This window comes from Ceratotherium simum, chromosome 8, assembly GCF_057802395.1.
Source record: "Ceratotherium simum simum isolate JZ-2026a chromosome 8, ASM5780239v1, whole genome shotgun sequence".
Classification (NCBI taxonomy): Eukaryota; Metazoa; Chordata; class Mammalia; order Perissodactyla; family Rhinocerotidae; genus Ceratotherium; species Ceratotherium simum.
Window position 1 is genome coordinate 21,031,950 of NC_141907.1, and position 14,204 is coordinate 21,046,153.

A 14,204-nucleotide genomic window follows, 5' to 3' on the forward strand; every position below is an offset into this window, starting at 1 on the left:
AAGGTCAACCAGCTACTAAAAAGCAGAACCAAAATTCAAATCCATAACAGCTGACTCCAAAGTCAATGGTGGTGTGCCCCTTGCCTTCCAGAAACACCCAAAGTGATGCCCTCAACTCACCCACTTACCTCTACACCTGTCACCACTTTCTGGCTACAGGTGAGGGTATCTTGGGACTCTGCTCACCCTCATCTTGAAAGTGGGAGGCAGCTAAAATTCCATGAGGTAGCCTTGCATCTGGGGAGGGCAGATATTATCTTACCCACAAACACACACACCACGCTGAGCCGCAGCTCGATGAAACCTTTCCTTGGGTGAGGATGGGAGACAAATAAGAGCGAGCGAAGCAGAATCTCCTCAGCAATCCCTCACACGCTGCATGGCCCTCCTGCCCCTCGAGTCCTTTCTCAGGGGATTGGGATGAGCCAATAAACAGGGTAACTGAACTCACTTGAGGCTATTTATGGTCTCCTGGAGTCCATCCATCTTCTCCGTGAACTGCCTGGCTTCCTATGTCTTCTCTTCTACCTTTCCTCCAGCTGCTTCCTTTCAGCCAATTCATGCCTCCTACACTTGAGCCAAAAGGAATAGAGGGCAAGAGGCAAACACCATCTCTTAGGAGATTTTAGGAGCTCCGATCAGGATGGATGTGAAAGCTATTGGCTGATGTGAAGTTTGAGCATGATCTCTGTATTTCAAATACCCATAATCGCTTACTCTTGCACAAGCTGGATAATTGAGGGTCTCTGTACCTTGTTTTGATCTTACTAGGTCCTATGGTAGACAGAGTAAAGAATTAAAGAATACTGCTAGAGGGATAACCAATGGTGTGTGGCCACTTACGGAGAATTCAGTACAAGACTGGGTCGCAGCCACTGTCTGCTAACAATCCCCACATACGTCTCTGCAGCATATGTCCTCTTATTTGTCTGTCCTTTGGTTGTCTAACAAGAACAAATGTCCACTCGGAATATTTCAGCTCTACAGCTGACATCAATACTTGCCATTGTGAGATCTGTTTTCTCATTTAAGAAAAATTATACATTCGAGACCAGAGTTCGGAATGGACAGAACTGCCTTGTACAAGTGCCATTGTCACAGATGGGGCTGGAGCAGCCTCGGGCTGTTCTAGCCAAGTCCAGAGGAAGGTAAGAGTTAATGAGGTAAGAGAACAACAAGGGGGTCTACTGGACAGATCAAGTCCTGGGCGGACCACACCACTCAGCGCCAGTGACCTCAGGGGAAGCGAGTTCGTTACCTCTTGCTTTCAAGGCCCTCACCCTCTCTGAGAAGGCTTTCTGCATCTTGACCTTTGGTGACCTCAGAATTTTCTGGCAGCTGCTGGAACCAGGGATCATCTTTTCAGAAATCTGCCTGGCATCGTTCCGTGACTTATCTTTCAGGCCTCGTCACAATTATTCATGCTTTGGCAGTATCCTAGCTACAGTCACAGTACTGTTCTTGGGCTGCTCCTGAAGGTTACTCCGTCCCAGCCAATGGAGAAGGCAGGGGCCCATCGCCTCCGGACCCTGGCTCAGGGAGCATGCTTCCTATGAGGGCAGGGGCTTAAAGACATCTGTTCAGAAAGCCGTTCTCAACCTCCAGCCCTTGTGAACAAGCAAATAGGTGGGAATAACACAAAATGGGAATCAGTTCCCAAATCACGGACAATTTGGCTTTGGAATGCATTCCAAGACACACTGGCCCTGCACTTGGACACACGTTCATACAAACTCAAGTGCTAACCTCTGCCAGCTGCCTCTGGACCATACCAAGATTCAATCCTTTACCTCTCCATCGCAGATGGCAAATATATCTTTTGGTTTTACCTTTTTTTTTTCTCTTTAACATCCTGCTTCTATTCTGTGGCCTATGCTTCCTGCTTTGTATATTTTAGGCTACTTTAGATATGACCTCACATCCTGGCCAATTGCACAGTAGCTGCTAATTGTGAGAGCTCTGCTAATGGCCCATACATCTACGCATGAGGGGAATGGGTTACAAGCAGCAAAATCCAGAAGGCAATAAGCTAGCATGGCTAAGAACTGAGGCTCTGGAAGTAGACAGATTTGGGTTTCAATCTCGGACTACCTGTGTGGCCCGGGGCAGCTTACTTAACCTGTCTGAGCCTTAGTTACCTCATCTGAATGGGACTCACAATAGCTCCTATCTCACAAGGTTGTTGTGAAGATTAATATTGGATAATACATATAAATGACTTAGCACAATGCAAACCATTATTATTACTATTATTTAGGCTTTCAAATTATGGGATAGATTCCTCCCACTAGAGTCTACATATTCCTGAGATCCTGCCTAACTATTTGGCTCCACCTCTACCCTCCAAGTGCCCACCCTCCTTCCCTTACCAATCACCTCCTCTAGGAAGTAGTCCTTGATGAGCAGAATGCACACAATTGTGCATTTTTTTTCAGTTGTCTCATGTTTGTCATATGTTTCATGCAGATGTTTACATTTTCCCCACTTTGCACACTGAACTTCTCCAAGGCGAAGAAACCTTACCTTTCAGCAGGATCTCAGGTAGCACATCCCTCTAGAACAAAATCCCTAGCAAATGGCTAGACCTTTAGAACAAAAGGCACAGCCCACCTTCCCAGCCTCACTTTAGCTTTCTTGGGTTTGGCAAAACCTTCTCACTCAGTTGCAAAACAGCCTTCTTGTTTATCAAAGTCTTTCCTTTACAGGGGCCTCTCTGAAGCTCATCTGAAGGAAGAACACATAGTCAAGAAGCACTGACATTTCCTCTCCAAAAGAGTTCCCAATCCATTCCTGCCCTGTCTGCCAAGACATTCATACACGCTCTCGTTATTTTCCACATTACAGTATTTTCTATAATCTTTTCAGACCCCTACCTCCCCACTTCACTGTCTCACTCTGGTCTACCCAGAGCATCACTGTCCCCCTCTCTGTGATCTCTTAAATCCCACTTGGTCCATACAGAACTTTTACACTCACTCCATCATCTGTCTCTGTTCCCACAGACCACTAGGCCTTTAGGCTTGGCTCTCGTGACTGTGATTTCTTGGAACTGTCAAAAAGTGGTCTCTCCTTGCAAGGTCTTGAGATTTCCATGTGGAACTTTCCAGACCACCTGTAAATTAATGTTTCACACTCTGCTCTGCTACATAATTTCTGCCTCTGTGGGTAAACCAGTGCCTTGTGGAAGGGGATCATCTATTTAAACTGAAACCCTGTCATTTGTTATGGCAGTTTTATTTATGAGCCTGTGTGCTGTAACCCTGTGGCATAAATATTAAATAATAATATCTCTTGGGTAAAAAGAAATCATTCATGTTAACTGACAACTTCTTATGAAAATATGAAGTAAATTCAACCACAAAATTTGGTAGTGGCTAATTTTAAAATATGAGCAAAAGCATAGATTGCTCAACAGGTAGATGCAAAAGCAGAAATACAATTTGCATTTTTACACTCCCGTGTTTCAAGAAATGAAACATCCAAGAAGTAAAGAGCGTCAAAAGAAACTTGGGCTGGGTGGTAAATTTCTCTGGAATCAAATTCTAATTCCTGCCAGTGTCTCCTAAGCAGTTTTCAGCTTCAATGAAGAAAGACTCTGAATAATGACAATGCCACATAAATGAAAAGAATTCTGGACAATGATACTGCTCAATTTTTTTTCTTTTTAGCATTTTGTGAATTTCCTATTACATCAGTTTCATGATTCAGCATTTTCCATTCATTTATTTACAGTAATATATGGCGAGATAACCCAAGGTTTCTGCAGGATCCTGGAACATACCTTAGCCTGCACACGAAGGGTGTCGCCTTCTGTAAATTTACTATTATTCAGGAGAATTCAAAGCAGAAGAAAGCAAGCCATCAAAGGAACTGAGGAATATTTCCCCACCTTGTTCTGAGGGTCTAAATTACTCTGGTATTTCAAAAGAGTTGGTTTTGAAAAATAGGTTACTGCCATTTAGTTGACGACTAAAACGGAAGCCAAGAAGTGTGCAAATTGTAAACCGACATGCATAAGCCAAACGTATTCTCTGAAATGACAATGTTCAAGACGCAGCTAAAGTCACCACTCTGGTGGTAAGCGTGTTATAAAGAACTAGATTTCTTTCCAGCGTCCGCAACTTGGCTGGAGTGACCACGGAGGAGTTGAAGAGCGCTGGAAATGCGAGGTTCATGGCCCGGCGCCTTGGCAGAAAACGGTCCGGGCCATGAGGACTAGGTGGAAACTAAAAGGAGGGTCGAGGTGGGTGGCATTCGCGGCGAGAAAGAGGCGAAGTTGGGCACGGGAATGAAAGCAGCTGCGAGAAGACTGTGAGGGAAGCCCAGGACGGGTAGGGAGGGGGCTGGAGAGCCGTGCGCGGCGGGGTGGGGAGGGAACGCGGGGTAGCGAGGCTCCCAGGTGGAGTGGGGGACAGCACGGAGTCTCGAGGGGAACCCGACCAGGGTCTGGAGCAAGTCTGGGAGGGAGAGGAATGGTCGCCAGCGAGAGCGCAGCGCCGCAAGTCCGGTCCACGCACCCCTCTCGGCGACCCGGGTACCCATCCCAGGCGCCGCGCGCGCCCGGGGCGCAGCGGCGAGGAAGCGAGAAAACTAGCAGCGCCGCACCCGCCCCGCGTGGCGGAGGTCCCCGGCCGCCCCCACCCGCGTCCCCGGGCCCCGCGCGGAGGGGAGGACCCGAGCAGGGTCCGGCGCTCACCAGGTAGCAGAGCAGGAAGAGCGCGCAGGCAGGGCGGCCGCCGAGGCCCGGGGGGACGCTGCCGCTCGGGGGGGCCATGGCTGCGGCCCGGACGCCGACCGCGGGCGGCGGGGGTTGTCGCTGCTGCTGCCGCGGCCACCCGAGCCCCGCGCCGCGCCGCTGCATGGCGAGGCCGCCCGGATACGGGCCGGAACAGGTCACCTGGTGCAGGGACCGGCCCCCGCCCGAGGCGCCACCTTCCCGCCCGCCCCCGGCCGGGCCGGCCGCCGCGCGCGGGGCCACCTGCCGCCGCCGCCGGACCCGCCGCCGCCACCACTGCCGCTCTCGCCGTCGCCGCCCCCGCAGCCCCAGCCGAGCGCCAGCTCCTCCCCGCTTCCCAGTCCCCGTCCCCTCCCTCCCCTCTGCCTCCCTGGCCAGCCCGCCTCCGGCTGCTCCCGCCGGCCCCCAGCTTCCAGCCCTGGGGGCCGCCGGCGCCCACGCAGGTGGGGAGCGACCCGGGTCCCGTCCCCCCGCCGCCGCCCCTCGCCCGGTTCGCTCCGCTCCTGGCCCGACCCCCCCTTTCCTTTTCTTTCCTTTCCTCCCCCGCCCCCTTCCGCGCTTGTCCTCTCAGCGATCCCCTCCTCTCCCTCCGTTTCCCTTTTCCCTTCTCTCCTCTTCTCCTCTCTTACCCCTCTCTTCCTCACCCCCTCTTTTTTTTCACTTTCTCCCTTTTCTCCCTGTCCTTTTTCTCCCTCCTCTCCCTCCCCTTCTCCTTCTGTTCCTGCCTCCCGCATTCTCCCTCTCCCACCCACTCCTTCTCCGGGTCGCGCAGCCCAGTTCGCGCCGGTGCAATGGGTTTCTGTTTGGTTGCTTTTTGGGCGAAGGCGCCATTCCCGCTGGGTGCAGGGCGACTGTGCCCCCTGGAGTCGCGCCACTCAGCGGCCCAGCTTCCAGTCCTGAAGGATGGATTTTGACCCCTGCCAACCTCCACCTGTCCACCTGCAGGGGTGGGGCCGCCTCCCTGCTGACACATTTTTAGCCCGGGTTGCGCCCCACCCTGCTGGCTGTTTCACAGCGCGTTCTGGATGTTTCCCGAGGGTTTTGTGCGGTGCCGCCGCCGCCGCGCTCTTTGTTTTAATTGTCCAGAGTATCGGCGCCCAAAGCGGGTTTGTATTTGATTTGCATCTTTGTGCCCCCGCTTCCGCTTTGGACCGAAAAGAAAATGAATTAATTAGGCCAGTGCAATTGTACTCAAGCCTCAAATGAAAGGACTGATGCTCTTGAAGTGCACAAAAAGCTTTTTTAAAAAATCCAGGCACATCCTCGGCTTTAGGGACGCAGGTTGGGACTGGCTGCTCGCCCAGCCGGGTTCTGCCGCCAGGCCGAGGGGCGCGGCCAGACGGCGGGACCCCGCTCGCGGCCCGCCCTGGCGCTCTGGGAAGCGAATGGCTGTGTCTCGCGGCTCAGACAAACGCTTGGGCCCGCGGCTGCTGCTCTGAAACAGTTAACCCGTCTTCCAAAGTTCGCAAAAGCTTCCCTCTGGCACTGGTGGATTTGTGCGGATTGGAACTAATAATAGATTGGGAATCTGAGAGGACACAGCCCTTTCCCTGCGGAGGTGCCACCACAGTGGTCAAGTCACAACAGGCATCGGGAGAAGCTGGTGGTTAAGATGGCAGGCCCAGGGTTGGGTTAGACCAGCTTTGCAATCCCCTGTGCGTGGCTATGCCCGCAGCCTCTCAGGACAGGCCTGGCCACACTCAGCTCCTCAGCTGAGTCATCCCTTACTTTTTTTAGGTCACTTGATGGCTGTGCCCCTGGGTCAGGCTCTTGGCCCCGAGTCACTCACTGCAAGGTAATGCCTTATGTCAGTGGTTCTCAGAATTCAGCCCGGATTGGAATCACGGGAGGGCTTGTTAAAACACACATAGCTGGACAACCCTGCTGGAATTTCCTATTCGATCAGTCCTGGGTGGGACTTGAGAAGCCACCCTTCTAACAAGCTCCCAGGTGATGGCAGATGCTGCTGGTGCAAAGACCCCATTTCCAGAACCACCAGCTTATAGGAGAGAGTCACTTCTGCTCCTCTCTCATCCAGCAGCTACCACACTAAAGCATTTGAAGGTTTCTTTGTTTGACAGATGTCACCACCATCCTGTCCCACTTCCACAGACCCAAAGCACTTAAAATTCTCCTGTGTGAGGTGGAAAACCATTTATTCTATCAAGTGCCCAAGGGGATCAAAGATTTGGTGACTTTATCCCAGATCATGTCCATATTTTTTCTGTCAGGTCAAAGTACAGACTATACTTCTCTAATGTACGTCGGAGGAAAATTGTTGGCCAGTTCTGGAGAATGGGGCTTCACAATATTTCTGGGGTTTCCCGCCTGTCTTCCTGAGCCTGTCGCCAGAGTTTCTCTGCTTCATTGCACACAGACTCAGCTGGTCTTAGGGAACCAAATGGTTCCCTCAGGTGGTTTGTAATCAGGATTCATGCAATTGGAGTTTTCAAAGCCTTGTGAGCTTTAAGGGTTTGAATTTACCTAACTATAGTCAGTGTGGGGGCACCCCACAGGAGACTGGGCTATTTTTAACCTAGTATATCCAGTATCTCACTTATTCATCTTCTCTTGCCCTCCTGCTGTCCATCAGGCGCCACCCGAGGCCCTGGGAATCCAGAGGTGGGCAGGACCATCGGTTCAGTGTGGAGCAGCAAGCTTGCAGAAAACGCCAAAACACAATTTAGTTCTCTACAAGGAACGTTCCGGTTGCTCTGCGGCCCGGGGCAGGGGGTGGCAGGACGGACTGATTAATTCTCTATCGGAGAGGGGCAGAGAAAGAGAAGGTCAGGATGTCTGTTCATAGTGGAGTGTGACATTTTGATCCAGAAGACAGACTCAGTTATTGCCCCCCCTCCTCTCCAGCCGTTTGTGTCAGTGATTTGAAAGGTGTGGTCTGATTTCAGCAGAAGGGCCTTTATTTAAAAATATCGTTCTTTCCCCTTGCCCTGTGGAAGGGCTTAAAATTCCGCCATTACAATTCATTGGTTTGAATTAAGTTTTAATACTCCACTAAAATGTGAAGGCCCCCGGGGACCGTATTAATCTGGTATCACTCATTACTGCTTTAGCGTGAGTCGGTTTATCACATTCCCCTCTAAGGAGACAGTGAGAGGAGAACAACTCCACACCTCAACACCGAAAAGGACAAAGGCAGCAGGGTTCCAGGGAGGATGGTGGACTCATCCTCATTGAGGCTCCAGCGGGAGCAGCATCCAGAGGCCTGAGGGGAAGAGGCTGGAGAAAGGCAGAACCTCACTGAACCTGCTGCCTCGATGGCCACAGATGACATCTCCGACTCTGAAATGATTTTAAAATGAGTAAAATCTCAAGGACCCACGCAGTTGGCCAACTATTAACTTGCCAAGTAAAAATATTTAGAGCAAACCAAAAAACCCCCGATATACTATCTTTTATCAACATTATTTTGTTAAAAAGACACTGCATTTTTACCAGTGAAAATTAAGGGGGGACGTAACATTATAATAAAACACAGTCCTTTAAACTGAATGTAATTTGCTCGTGAAAAACTCCCAATTTTTCTGTGTCTCTTTTGCTGTGGCCCAGTAGAAATGTACCTTCAGACTGGCACCATCCCTACTGGGGCACTGGAAACCACGTTTCCAGGGACGAAGGGTGTGTAGGGTAAAGAGGTCTGCCCCTACAGAGACGACTGAGCTCTGGGTTACAAGAGGTGGGTGGAGGCGGCACTCTGGGAGTGAGGAATGCTCCTTCTAACCACTCCCCTCCTATATAAACTGCTGGGGACCAGGCAAATGCCGCCCGCTCTAGGGACCTTCCCTCATGACCTCAGGTCAAAACTCAATTGGTCTTTTCTCTCTGTCCCCACCAGGCATGGCCTGGAGCCCCATGTAGCAATGGGCTAATCCTGCTTTATATACGGTAGTTGGTTTGTTGCCCTGTTCTCCTCCTCGGGTAGACTGTAAGCTCCTTGAAAGCAGGGATTGTTTCTTAATCAGCTCTATGTGCTCCCCCCATGCCTTGTACAGAAAATTCTCAGACATAATCACTAAATAAAATTGCCTCCATCATCTTTCTTTTTCATTTTTTCTTCTATCCTCCCTTCCTATCTTCCTCCCTTCTTATCTTCCTTCCTTCTTTCCCTTTTCATTCTTTGTTATCTCCTCCATCTTCTTCCTATTAGACACAGCCTTTCCACCATCAGGGTCTCTGGAATCCTGTAGCCTTCTCCCCTCTCCCACCCCCTCCTCCCTTTCTGCAATTTCAGATATTCGGAATAAAGACAAATGAACTGTGACATGTGCCTTTTACATCAAAATAGAAGAGAAGAAAACAAAAATAGAAGAGAAGAGGGCTGTCAGGCAACATACCATCCTGATTGAAAAACCACGGCTTTTTTTTTCTGCCAAGGATGACATTCAGGATCTATCTAAATCCTGCACGTGTGCCATCATTAATGTTCAGTACCTCCATTTTTCTCATGACGCCTAAGCTTCACTTTCCCTCATTCCATTTCCTGACTCTGTTCTCTCTGTTTCACATTCTCCATATTGACCAATTACTTCCTATTTCTTCCTTCCTTAGGACATTCCACCAGATACCATCCCCGTGTGCTGGTCCCCAGACCTTCTCTTTTGAGCCTCAAGTCTCTGGCTCTGCAGACTCTCTTCCTGTGGGCCACAGAACCCTCGCTTTGAGAAGCAGTAGTGAAGAGGGGATGGAAATGCTTGTGTAACCTGGGAGTTTTTCCATATATTTCCATGGGAATGCTGAAGGTCTCGGAATCACTCTGTCTGTAGCCCTGGCATGCTCTGAAACGAGCTCTATTTCTGGGCCTGTCAGATGAAATGCTGTTGCTCCTAGTTATTTTTGGCTCTTTGCCCTTCTGAATAGGTGCATATTCAGCTCGATTCTCCCCCAACCCTGAGCCAGGAAAAAGCAGGCAGCTCCCCTTAGCCAAGCCTCCTCCCGAGTCAGGAGCCCTTGCCCCCTTAAGCAGCAGCTGTCATAAGCTCTCTGGATCACAGGCAGGCTATTCGTGCAGTGTCCGGGTGGGCAGCAGGGAAATCCACTCTCTGGCCCCCTGGGGTCACTGATGAAGAGCTCTGTGAGCTGAACACCCCTGGGCAGGTGCAGCCACTGTGCAGAGCCTCCTCACTCATACATAGGTCTGCATCCTGCCCCCCTGGGCATGGCTGCAAAAACTTCCCCTGCCATCCTTGCGGGACCTGGGATGGGAGGGGCCGCATCTCAGGCTCCGTGAGCACAGAAATATCTGTATGCTGAGTGTCTGAGGAAGGAGGGCGCCCTGGGACGCAGAAGGTCAAGGACCATGTGTCTGTAGGTGGAAGGATATCTTTGGGTGCGCGTGGTGAGAACGTGTGTGGAGAAGGAGCGGAGCGGAGTGGAGAGAAGTTGGGTGTGAACGTGCGGATCCACTTGGGACACAGAGTGAGAGGAGAGAGCCCCCGGGCACTGAGGGAGGGAATGTCAGTGTAAATAATTGAAGAGAGAGTACGAGTGCATGTGAGAGCTTGGGGAAGACGGGTTGTGTCTCCAAGTCCTGACAATATTTCATAACTGCATCCTGCAGCTGAAATTGTGAGCCGCAGGCAGGCATTAACATCGACTTAGGGCTTTTAGTCCACCAGTAATATACGATATCAAGTAAAATGAAACATCCAGATCAGCTGTACTTGTGTGGACGCTTGGTAAGGTCCTTATAAATCAAGAAAGGCATAGAGAAGGGGAAGCTAGACCAGGGTCCTCTTGATAGCTACTGATCTTCACAGCTTTTCTGGAGAGATTTCTTTTTAAAGTTCTCATCAAGTATTTCTTTGATGCATTAATTCGTTTACCCCTCATGACATCAGCAGCATCATTTTAGCAGCATCAGTCTCATTTTTCAGATGAAGAAACTGAGTCGCTTGAAAGATCCCAGGAACACGGCCCGGAAGTGACAGAGCCGGTTTGGATTCCGGCAGTTTCGCTCCAAGACTCATGCTCACACCCCTGCACTAAACTCTCGCTGTGACTGGGGGTGATGGAGAGGCAGGCAGGTGCTGTGCGGCATGTGGAGGAGTCACACCTGGGTGCTAGACTTGGGTCTCTGTCAGGACCTCACCAGGTGCTGAGAACAGATTGCCGTATCAGACACACCTGTCCAGGTCCTAGCCCACCACTTCCCAGCTGTGCTACCTTAGGGAGGTCACTAATCCTTCTCGAACCTCAGTCTCCACATCTGTAAAAATGGGGATAAAGTCGCTGATCTGCCCCTTTACGTGGTGTTCTGAAGGCCAGGTAAGGTCGCATAGGTGAGGGGGCATTGTCAAGCTCTAGACAAGAGTAAAGCACTGTGGGTATAGTCACGCGTCGCTTAACGATGGGAACACATCCTGAGAAACGAGTCATTAGGCGATTTCGTCGTTGTGCGAACATCATAGTGTATACATACACAAACCTAGGTGGGATAGCCTACTCCACACCTAGGCTATATGGTACTGTGCAGTCCGTTGCTGACTGAAATGTTGTTATGCAGCGCATGATTGTATTTTTCATACTTGCCCACCTCCAAAAAAGGCTCACAGAGAAAGATACATCCATTATAAGACCGTGAAAAATTGAGGAAGGTTTATAAATACCCGTGGCAGCATGACCCCACCCGTGAACCACATCTCTCATTGTAACCCTGGAAGGTAGTATTCCCCCGTTTTCCATCTAAGGGAAGCCAGCTGCCACATGTGAGCTGCAACGGCCAGCATGGCGTGAGAAAGCCCGAGCTGGCTGTGTGGAGGGAGAGAGAGAGGCTCAGCCAGCCTCCAGCTGTTCTGGCCGACTCAGCCCAGCTGGCAGACATGTGACTGAGCAAACCATCTTGAACATTTACCTCAGCTGAGCCTTTCGATGACTCCCACCCCAGCCGCAAGCTGACTGAAACTGTGTGCAAGTCCCCAAACAAGAACTTCCCAGCTGAGTGCTGTCAACTCACTGAACCATGAAAGATAAAAATGAATTGTTATTTTGAGCTACTAAGTTTGGGGGTAATTTGTTCACAGCAATAGATAACTGAAACAATATCCCAGGCTAATATTAATATTTTAACTCAACAGTATAGTTACCTTTGAGATTCCTGGCATTCAAAGCAAAAAGGGGAGCAGGATGGATTATATGCACTTCTTATTGTCTTGAGGTGTTATGATTTACCTGAATGGATAGTTCATCTGAGTCACCTCCTTGCAGTCAAATCAGAATGAAAATTAAACTATCTCCCGTACTTAAGAATCTCTCCTATCTTTACCAGAATTACAGTTGTGCAAGTTCTATAGTCTGCCTTGCTAGAGCAAACAAAAAAATTGCAGTTGTCGCTAACAAGATAATGTCCCTTGCATTTGGCCCAAATCTTTCAGACTGGAGCTCAAGCCCATTTTTTCCTGTTTGGTTCTCACTGCATCTTCTGCCTCCTGCCTCACTCACATCCTAAATTAAGTCACAAACCAGCTCGGTGACTCCGGGGTCCTAAGCAGCCAAAATTAATGATTAAAATAGAAATGCTGAAAATAGTTGAAACTGAAGCAGATTGGATGATTTATTCAAACCTTCAGGAAAAATTACTATTCAGCCCAGAATTGAAATTTAGATTTGTGGTTCCTAATCAACTAGAATGCAGTAATTCCCTGGTACTAACCCCCAAAAAGGGAAAGGAAAAACACACGTAAAATCTATACATGGCTGTCCTTGTGTCTTTTAGAACCAGTGCCCTGGGAGGTCAGAAACTGTATTTGTCTTCTGAAAAGCACAATGTTTAACACCTTACTGGTGCTTATTCAAGCTTTTCTTCACTAAGTGACCTTCCAAGTCTACGATAATAAAAGACATAAGACTAGTGTTGAAGAGTGATTTCTATTCTCTCCAGTGTGGCCTTGATGAATGGATGTCGCTTGCCTGCTGGTCCCGTTCTGGGAAGTCTGGGTTAGCATGGAGTATTTGAGGTCACCTCACTCACTCGGGACCTGAACTAGGCCCAGGTAAGCTGTGAAGGTAGTGAACATTGTCTTTTGTGCCCTTGACGTACTTTTCTATACTCTTCCCCCTCATTTGTCTTCACACCCCTGAATTGGACTTCAGAGTCTTTCTGCTGAAACTTTGTGGATAGCCTAATGGTTGGGAGAAAGGGCCAGGCTCAAATCCCAGCTGAGTTCCTTATCCTACATTTGCATAAACACTTTCCAATCATCAAGACATTTCATATCTGTGTTTCAGTTCATTGTCTCAACAATCCTGTGGAGGAAGTTGTTACGGATTGAATGGTGTCCTCTGGAAAGGTAAGTTGGTGTCCTCAGCCCTAACCCCTGTGACTATGACCTTATTTGAAAATAGAGTCTTTACAGATGTAATCGAGTTAAGACAAGATCATAGAATGGGCCCTAATCCACTATGATTGCTGTCCTTACAAGAAGATGGAAATTTCGACATAGGCATGCTCAGAGGGATGACAGGGTGAAGACACAGAGGGAAGACAGCCATGTGAAGATGGAGGCAGAGATTGGAGTTTTGCTGCCGTGAGCCAAGGAATACCTGGGGCTACCAGAAACTGGAAGAGGCAAGGACGGGAGCATGGCTCCTTGTCCGGAGGCTTCAGAGGGAGCATGGCTTTGCCAGTGCCTTGATTTTAGACTTTTACCTTCCAGAACTGTGAGACAATAAATTTCTGTTGTTTCAAGCCACCCAGTTTTGGGCACTTTGTTCCAGCAGCCCTAGAAAACTAATATAGAGGTATTATCTTTTTTCCTATACTTTTTAATCCAATGTAATTGGGTACCTACTGTGTTCCAGGCTCTGTGCTGAGCTCTGGAACCCAGACCCAAGGCTACATGTTAATACAAAGCAAATCAAAGACCCCGAGCCTTCTGATGAATTTCCATGCTCATTCTGTTGTGTCTCAGGCACTCCCCCTCCATCACCACTGCCCGGTTTGTACCCACTCCTACAGCTGTCTTAGAGGTAGACAATGCTGGGACTGGAAGCGACTTGGGAGATCTCCTGATCCATCCCCCTGTTTTTCTAGGTGTGCCAGCTGAGGTTCAGAGGGGTCATGCTACAGTAGAAAGGCACCGTTGGACTCCAACACGTCTTGTCACTCCGGGACTCTGATTAATTCATGTTATGAATAAATTCAACAAACAACAATGTTTGTCGAATAAACACTAAATTATTAATGACTAGTAAAGAGAATGTGTTATACTTCCCAGAGGTATTTGAATGTGGAACAATGCCTTAACCCAGAGAAGTGAATTTCTGATAGTGGAATGTGGGACTGGGGTGGGGTTGGCAGGGAGACCTGGGGGCAAGGGCAGAGTCCTCTGCTGACCCTTTATCTCGTACCCCTAAAGCAACTTCTCTGTCCGCTCAGGAAAGGCCTGGCTACCTTGGAGAATTCTGGAAGTGGGCCGAGGAAGACCTTGTTCTCCTCTGTCCTTTGCGAGGCCAT

The 14,204-nt window shown here is 49.5% G+C and overlaps 1 protein-coding gene and 1 long non-coding RNA gene across 4 annotated transcripts in view; one reads left to right on the forward strand and one right to left on the reverse strand.

The window, feature by feature from the left end:
• SEL1L3 (SEL1L family member 3) overlaps positions 1–4,931 on the reverse strand; it is a 97,600-nt gene extending 92,669 nt beyond the window's left edge. For both annotated transcript variants that reach the window (XM_014786621.2, XM_014786614.2), the window contains exon 1: positions 4,697–4,931. In XM_014786621.2, the coding sequence (XP_014642107.2) occupies positions 4,697–4,861 (165 nt within the window). In that variant the 5' untranslated portion in view covers positions 4,862–4,931. The remainder of the gene's footprint in view (positions 1–4,696) is intronic.
• On the forward strand, positions 4,067–13,860 carry LOC147916408 (uncharacterized). Of its 2 annotated transcripts, XR_015552892.1 has the most exons (4): positions 4,067–4,243; positions 12,630–12,741; positions 12,977–13,038; positions 13,782–13,860. It is a non-coding gene; the product is annotated as an uncharacterized LOC147916408 (long non-coding RNA). The 2 variants fall into 2 exon arrangements; XR_015552891.1 differs by lacking the exon at positions 13,782–13,860 and having other exon boundaries at positions 12,977–13,095.
• The last annotated feature ends 344 nt before the right edge of the window (positions 13,861–14,204 follow it).